This window comes from Carassius carassius, chromosome 24 (genome assembly GCF_963082965.1).
Source record: "Carassius carassius chromosome 24, fCarCar2.1, whole genome shotgun sequence".
Classification (NCBI taxonomy): Eukaryota; Metazoa; Chordata; class Actinopteri; order Cypriniformes; family Cyprinidae; genus Carassius; species Carassius carassius.
This window is the reverse complement of record NC_081778.1, coordinates 10,220,055-10,228,495: the sequence shown is the minus strand read 5'-3', so window position 1 is coordinate 10,228,495 and position 8,441 is coordinate 10,220,055. Positions and strand designations below refer to the sequence as shown.

The 8,441-nt window shown below is 38.4% G+C and overlaps 1 protein-coding gene across 1 annotated transcript; it reads right to left on the bottom strand.

Annotated features, from left to right (window-relative positions):
* Positions 1-5,585: 5,585 nt before the first annotated feature.
* On the bottom strand, positions 5,586-7,623 carry LOC132103576 (cholecystokinin-like). Its single transcript, XM_059508680.1, has 3 exons — positions 7,526-7,623; positions 6,385-6,627; positions 5,586-6,021 (listed from the first exon to the last, which is right to left on the bottom strand). Exons 2-3 carry the CDS (start codon positions 6,623-6,625, stop codon positions 5,891-5,893), a joined length of 372 nt encoding a protein of 123 aa, XP_059364663.1. The 5' UTR covers positions 6,626-6,627; positions 7,526-7,623; the 3' UTR covers positions 5,586-5,890.
* Positions 7,624-8,441: the final 818 nt, after the last annotated feature.

Sequence of the window (8,441 nt, the reverse complement as noted above, 5' to 3'; positions counted from 1 at the left end):
TCACGCTGTCCAGCTGAACCACTACTCTTGGCAACTGCAGAAAACAATAACAGGGTGGCAAATCGGAGTTGGATATTTCCAGGAAGTACCCGGAAAAACACATACTTGTCCATAGCTTGGAGATTACATTCCTTGGAACACTTCGGCAACTGCATCAGCATTCCACACCAGTGGATAAAGCTGTGTATTTTTCATGACTGGTGCTCGCATTCACTGTCTTCACTTTCCACGTTCCACCTTCCCATCTTTTCCCACACCATTTGTGCATTTTTACAAAGGTATTTATAGGATTACCTCACTTTCTTCCGAGTTGTGTTCACGTTTCTATTGGCTGACGGCAACACAGGTATGATTTGTTTATTTTTTATGTTTCGTTTTTCCGCCACAGCGTTCCCAAAGCATTTGTGATGCAGTTTGAGTTCCTGATGGGGAACTCCTATTATAATCACTGAAGCTTTTTATACTGTAAAATGCATATCTTACTTACATCGTATGTACATCTGCTCTTGGTTGTTTCTGATGAGAGAATAATTACACCGAAGATCTGAATTCAGTCAGTGACGTGTGCACTGAACAAAATTTTGAAACTTCAGCAATGACTCATCTCGCCTCTGATTTGTCATTACATTCATAAGCTCAACAGAATCATGTGTGAATGGTAATAATGCATTTGAATGGGCATGACGCCACAACTCGTGGTGTGATGAAAGGAACGTACACTCTATTAAATCCTTCTGCTCCCCTAATCTGGAAATTCATATGCTTCTGTTTCAACCATTCTGGCTACGGAGGGAATTTACCGTGCTCATAATCACAGCTGTTTACATTCCCCCTCAAGCCAAAACAGACCAGGCACTCTAGGAATTGTATGGGAATATAAGTGAGCTGGAAACCACATACCCAGATGTGGGATTTACTGTTACAATTCAATGCTGGTCAGACAAATCAGATGTTATACTACAGGACTGTTTTGATCACGTGGACTGGGACATGTTCCAGGCAACATCTGATGATGACATAGAGGCATTACTCAGAAACTGTAATGTGTTTCATAAGGAAGTGTGTAGAAGATGTAGTGCCGAAAAAAACAATCTACCCCAACCAAAAACCATGGATGTTCGAGCAGTCTTTTCAGTGCGGACATCCACTTATAAATCCAGGAACGCTGATGATCGCAAACAAGCCAGTTACGATCTCAGGAAATCCATCAAAGCCACAAAAAGACTATATAAAAACAAAGTTGAAGAACAATTCTACACCAACGATGCAAGAAGCAAGTTGCAGGGCATCAATAACATCACAGATTTTAAAGGGAATAAACTAGCAACTGTGAACATTGCCACCTCTCTAACGGATCAGCTTAATAACTTTTATGCTCGTTTTGAGGCTCACAACACCGCCCACACAGAGAGCGCTCCCACGACTGCTGCAGAAGATGTGACTGCACTTAGCGAATTTAACCCGATCCTTCCGACAAGTAAATATCTGCAAGGCTGCGGGTCCTGATGGCATCCCAGACCGTGTGCTCCGAGCATGCGCATTCCAACTAGCCTGTGTTTTCACAGACATTTTCAACCTCTCCCTCTGTCTGTCTGAGGTTCCCTCATGCTTCAAAAAATCCACCATTGTGCCCATACCAAAAAAAACAAAAGCACATGCTTAAATGACTGGAGGCCCGTTGTTCTTACACCCATCTTCAGCAAGTGTTTGCCAGAGACTACATCTGCTCTGTGCTGCCTGCCTCAGTATTGGCATTTCACAAAAACCTAGGGTATGGCATAATACAGCTCTGCATTTAACACTATAGTGCCTGCCACACTTGTTGCGAAACTCCAGACTCTGGGACTAAACAGATCTCTGTGCAGCTGGATCCTGGACTTCCTGACAAGCAGAAGTCAAGTGGTGAGAATGGGAAACAATATTTCGTCCCCGCTCACCCTCAACACTGGTGCTCCTCAGAGCTGTGACCTCAGCACACTCCTGTACTTCCTGTACATACATGACTGTGCAGCCACACACAGCTCCAACAGCATTGTCAAATTCGCTGACGACACAACGGTGATAGGCCTGATCACCAACAACGATGAGACGGCCTACAGAGAGTAGGTGAGCACCCTGACTAAATGGTGTCAGGAGACCCACCTCTCACTCAACATCGACAAGACCAAGGAGCTGGTGGTGGAGCAGAGAACACAGACCCATCACCATCGACAAGACACCTGTGGAGTGGGTAAGCAGCTTTAAGTTCCTCAGCGTTGTGGTCTCATCAGGTTCCATCAGTGGTCTACATCAGTTCACGTTCAATCTGTTGCACCTTAGCATATTTTTATGCGTATATATGTTTATATAGTGTAGAATATGTACATACTGTGTATAGTGTATTTTGTGTGGTGGTAACTGTATGTATGTACATATTGCGAATATTTTGTGGTGCTAACTGTAGGTATGTCTAATAGTACACAGTGTGTACTGACTAAATGTACGTACATATTGCACATTTTCTGTTGAAGTCTGTATGGTTATATGTAAATTGTTTCTGCAATTTCTGGAGCACGCTCCCAAGGATTTTAATCATCAAGGCACATGTGCTGTGGTGATGTGACAATAAAAGTGACTTGACTTGACTTAATTTGACTTGACTTGACTTGTGTAGTTGCTTAACAACCATTCTGCATTATATGCTTTTATATGCTTTATTCACCAATAAAAATTTAAATGGGTCATATGATGTTGCTAAAAAAAAAAAACAACATTATTTTTGTATTTGGTATAATGAAATGTCAAGGTGTGTAAACAAGGTGCACTCTGATTATCCAGTGTGTTGTGATTTGCCAAATACATACCTCAAGTGTGTGAAGGAAATGTTATGCCCCTCACCATACTGTGATGATGTGTGTCCTGGCACAAGAAGACAAAAACAATAAAACCCATTACAAATGAGGCATTTGTTGCATCGACAAGACACCTGATTTCTAGTTGTGTCCTCTTTTGAAGGGCCAAAGTAGTTTTGCTTTCACAATGAAACACACAGCTTCTCCTCAACATGGTGCCGGCGGCAACAGTGAGAATAAAAGTTATGCCTTCTTTCTTTGTGTGAACATTTGCGCGGGGTTATGCAAATCTTCCCACATGGTGACGTGGACATGTGGGGGTGTGTTAGAACGAGCTGTTTTAGGATGGCATGATTGGCTCTTAACTTTCATAAAGAATATCTCTTTGGATTTGAGACTTTAGTCTTTGCAACTTTACAGATCTTCTGCACCAAGAGCTTGTAACACTCCGAAGCATGGGCGTAGGTTTAGGGGGGGACGCTAGGTACTAGTCCCTATCAATATTTTGAGATTACAAATTTGTCCCCACCAATATTTAGCGAGCTCATTTGTACTGCTATTTGGATCTTTGCACTGCTATTTGGATCGATTCTAACGGCCAGGACGACGACAGTACAAGAAGTACAAGACAGTACAGGCTACATGCGCGGGCCGGGACTACTTTTGTGCTTGCACTAGCAGCGAGCGGGTGGTGGTGGTGTGTGTGTGTGTGTGTGTGTGCGCGCATGTTAACGATGCCGACGGTAAGTTACCAGGGCGGTCTCTCTGCCACATACAAAGGCCAGAGTAAAAACATTTTAATATTCCGTTTTTTTTGCCCCTTTTTGTAATTTGGAAATGCCACCGAAGAAGAAAAAAGGGGACATAAGAAGCTTTTTCATAAAGCAGAGTCAGAGTGTAAGTAGGCAAAATAACTAGCTAGCCACATAAATAAACTAGCAGTATTGACTGACTAGGCTTTCAAATGAAGATTCTACTGTGGAAAATAGTATTAACTGGTGATAGTATGTGTTACCCAGGATGATAGAATGTTAGTGTTTATAATAGAAAAATGTTATTATATTTATTTAGGTTTATTTACTTGTTGCAGAGTATTTTTTGTTAGTGTAAATACTAATGTACATAATTATTTTTGTTAATAAAACTTTTGGTTGTTCAGCATTACACAGTCTCAGGTGTTTTTCTTTTTTTTTTTCTTTTGAGAGTGCATTTTTGAGATTATACAGTTATACTAGCTCTTTAGGGACAGTATACAGGATGGTATATCGGGGTCAGGATACAATATAATGAGATGAAGTAGATTCACTTCTGTATTGTAATATTCTGTATTGCCAACAGTCTGAAATAAAAAAGGAATTCACCATTAAATCACTGGTATCTTACAACAAAAGAATTCCGGGGGGTGGGGGTGGGGGGTGGTGGTGTTGGGGTATGGGGGTGGGGGGTGGTGGTGTTGGGGTATGGGGGTGTCCCCACCAAAGCTGAGACCAAACCTACGCCCATGCTCCGAAGAGAAAGGAAAATTTGAAATCACATCATATGACCCCTTTTAAAGTTCTTATCTGTGTTCAAAAAGACAAAACCAAACTCTTTCAGTCAGTGAAAAGCACTTCAAAGATACATTTGTTTATGTGTGAAGAAGGTGGTGGTGGTGGTAATGGGGATTTTAGTATGTATCTACAGTGCCAGAACACATTTAATTGCCCTGGTTGCAAACCTTTTCTTGTTTGGCATTGTGTGTAAGCGTGCATTTATTGGTTCACTTTATTATTGTCTAACGAAATGAAATCTCTTTCACTGAGGCACACCTGTGGCATAATGGCTCTTTTTGTTTGGTGTAACCCTTAATTCGCTCACAATTATCAGCCTACGATTCATCTATTATGTGCTAACTCAAGTGTTTTTCACAATAAACCATAGAACGTTGTCTCCCTGTCTAATCGACTGTATGTGTTTCTTTCTCTGTCTCTCACCCTTTTCTCACAGCAGAATTGGGTATTATTGCCTGAGCTCTAATCTATCCCTCGGGCAACAGAAAGAGAATTGGATTTGAAGGTTACTTCTGGTGCTAGTGCTAGCCTTTCAGCTTCAGGGGGCAAATAAGAGAAAGCTCTCATAATAAGATCATTATAGCTTCGTCCCTCAACACCATACAAATGGCTCAGTATTGGCATTTCATGAAAACCTAGGGTATGGCATAATTCGATAAACCCACATATACCTAAACAAAATGCATGATGCACTATTAAATAAAATTAACAGTGAACAGCATTAAATATAAAAACATATGTCTTACCTTGCCTGCGCAGTTTTTATTGCATAAGTAGGTAGTGGCGAGGTGGGAGCTAATCTAAAATATGTGCGATAATTGATGCAATAAACTGCGATTGCACACTATCCACAAAGAGAGCAAATTACTTTTGCAATAATGCATACATGTATATGATTTTAGCAAAATTTGCTACATTTTTAATTTTCCATTGTTAAAATAATAATAAGAAAGAAATATTGTAATGACCAAAACCTACACTAACTACAATCCTGAAGTGAGATCCAATCAACAGCAGGCTTCATCTGCCCATTTTCTTCTTGTTATATTTTTCTTTCCTTTTTTTCTGTTATTTGTTGGTATTGTTTTATGGTCCAAAATGCATATTATATTGGTCAAACTTGGATATTTCTGTCACAGGATTTTTTTTTCCCTGCACAATGTTTCAAGTACACAATGAGTTACGATAGCCATGAGACTTTGGATGAGTGAGTTAAGGCAATGATTTATTCATAGACACCTGTGATATTCCTAAAGTGAGGACAAAATCATATGTACATGACTTATGAGAATAAAAGCAGTAGAGACTACATTCTCACTCGTGTTTTTTTTCTGCAAAATAAATATATATAGATGGACACATATATTTATATATTGCATCATCTCTGATGTACAAACAAATTAATATCAGACCGAGATCTCAGACTGTGATTTGAGTTACATAAAAATGGGTGACTCTGTACAGATCATTGACTTATCAGGCTGAATCTTATGATTTGTTGAAAGGGTCTTATGAGGAGTATTCATATTCCTCTGCACTCCGTCGGCCAAAATCCATCCATCCTAAGTAATCTCTGTCCTTTATTCTGTGAGAGGTGCCCATGGACCTGCTTTTTGAAGAGGGACTTCTGCGATATGTACCTGCATGCATGGACAAAAAAAAAAAAACATTTATTCATATATTTAAGCCCAGAAACCTTTGGAAAATGTTTATCTATTTAGATAAAGAGATACATTTATTATTAGTAGTAGTAGTTTTATTTATATGTGATGTAATTATTATATAATTCATGTTGTTGTTGAGGTTCAGTAGAAATCTCAAAAAGGAAAATATGACTCCGACCAAAGTTAATGCGAATGAGTGCTACTGAAATGGCATGATCATAGTTTATAGGGTATAACATATGACGCATGATCATAGTTCATAGGTTATAACATATTGTGCATGAACGGCAATTTATAAATGTTCAGTAAATACAAAGTCATTTGAAAGGAGAATATCACCTTTGGTGGAGATGATTCTGGCTAGGAGTTCAGTCAAACTGCTGCGGGGCTCTTCATCATCCTCTGGTTTGGGCAGCAGGCTGAGTTGTCCACTGGAGGGTGCTGCACGGGTGTGGCGTGTGTGTTCCGCTATGGTCCCGAGATCAGACTGACCCCCATCTTCTGAGTGTGTATAAAGAGAAAGGCAACTGCTGGTGGAGAGGGCAGCCAGCAGCACACACACACAGATTCTGGTGTTCATGGCTGAAACGTACACACACACACACACACACACACACACACACATTGAGAGCTTTAATATTGTTTCATTAAAATCGTATTTATATGAGCTTTTGCTAAATGACTTTAGTGAGTATAAAAAAGGTTTTTCAATTAATATGTTAAGAGTTAGACTAGTGAGTTTTACCTGATTTTACATAAGACATAAAATATTAAAACACTATTTTCCAATGATCCACCATCAAAATAAATAGAAATAATTGCTAAATCATTAAACAAACTACTAAATACTAAATAATATTAAATCCAAAACAAACAGACAAAAAGTGTAAATATGTTTGAATTAAACACCAGATATACAAACTAATTGGGCTGCAATGTGTCATATGGGAAAATCTCAGCTCTGGGTTTTTTTTGTTTTGTTCACCAGTTTCACATAAAACCCATTTGCCCAAGAAGTCTGTCTTGTCTGTCTTTTTCATTTCTCAGTTCCAAAGTTTTTCTTTCTTTCTTTCCTTCTTTCTTTCTTTCTTTCTTTCTTTCTTTCTTTCTTTCTTTCTTTCTTTCTTTCTCGCTCTCTCTCTCTCTCTCTCGGTTTTAGATAACTCTTGAATTCAAGCCAAGAAGCAACAGCATTAGGAACTGAAAATGGATTCAATCAAAATTTCTGTCGAAACTGCATCACTAGCGCATCTAACTCACTCACTTCATATATTCTTTATTGTAATTAAAATCTACAAACTAAAATTCAAAATGATATAATACGTAACATAAGCACAATTTTTTTAAATATTGCACAATAGTTTACACAACTGTAACCTGTTTAAAAAATGAACAAACATAATTTTAGACAGAAATCCCAATAGTCGGTGTAAGCATGCAGAACTCCACATTCAAAACTAAGGAACATTTGAAATCATACCTTCAGGTGAAACTCTGGCAGAGAGGAGGATGAGAGAGAGAGAGAGAGAGAGAGAGAGAGAGAGAGATGGAGTACACACGCTGACTGTAGAACAAGTGTGTGTCTGAAACTTCGTTGCACTGTGCAAGAGAGGCCCTTAAATAGTCCTATGAGTGGGCTGGCTCTGTTTGAGCCACGTAGCGACAGGCGCAATTCCACTGTCTGTGTATGTGAATGATGTATTTGCACAAGCTTGACGCAGAACTGAGAGCAGAAGGGTATTCTCACAGGATACTGATTGTGACATTGTCACTCAAGGGTAGCAGAGGCTCTCCAGAGGTCAGACCATTCTAATTACACGTATGCACAAACCTCCACAACAACTTAGTTCCCTCCCCCTACCAATAAGGGTCCATCCTTTGATGCACATGTTGATGTTATGGATATTGATGTCTTAAAGGTGCACTGTTTGATACTACATATATATCTCTTTTTTTCAGTACCCATATTTTACATAAACCATTCAAGTGATGACCCATTACAGTACAAATATTATTACAAACAAAAATCCTTACAACTTATTTTTATAACATTAATATAATATAATTATAGTTCATTATTTGATACATGAGTCATTATTTAATAGATAGTTTGGTATTATAATATAATAATTATTTGTATAATAAATTATATTTTTTACATTAAAGTAAAAATAAAGAAAAAAAGGTTACAATGTGCCCTGATGCAGATGCACACACGTCTTTATTGTGTGTGTGTGTGTATATATATATATATATATATATATATATATATATATATATATATATATATATATATATTTCATAAGCATTGGGGGTTATACTTTATTTTAAGGTGTCCTTGTTAAAGTGTAATTATACATTTAAGTACTGAGTAATATTAACTAAAACATGTACTT

Excerpts from the sequence above, each read along its gene's own strand:
- LOC132103576 (XM_059508680.1), bottom strand. The coding sequence starts at position 6,625 with ATGAACACCAGAATCTGTGTGTGTGTGCTGCTGGCTGCCCTCTCCACC. Across the intron at positions 6,022-6,384 it reads CAGAATCATCTCCACCAAAG|GTACATATCGCAGAAGTCCC; the intron begins GTGATATTCTCC and ends CCATGCATGCAG.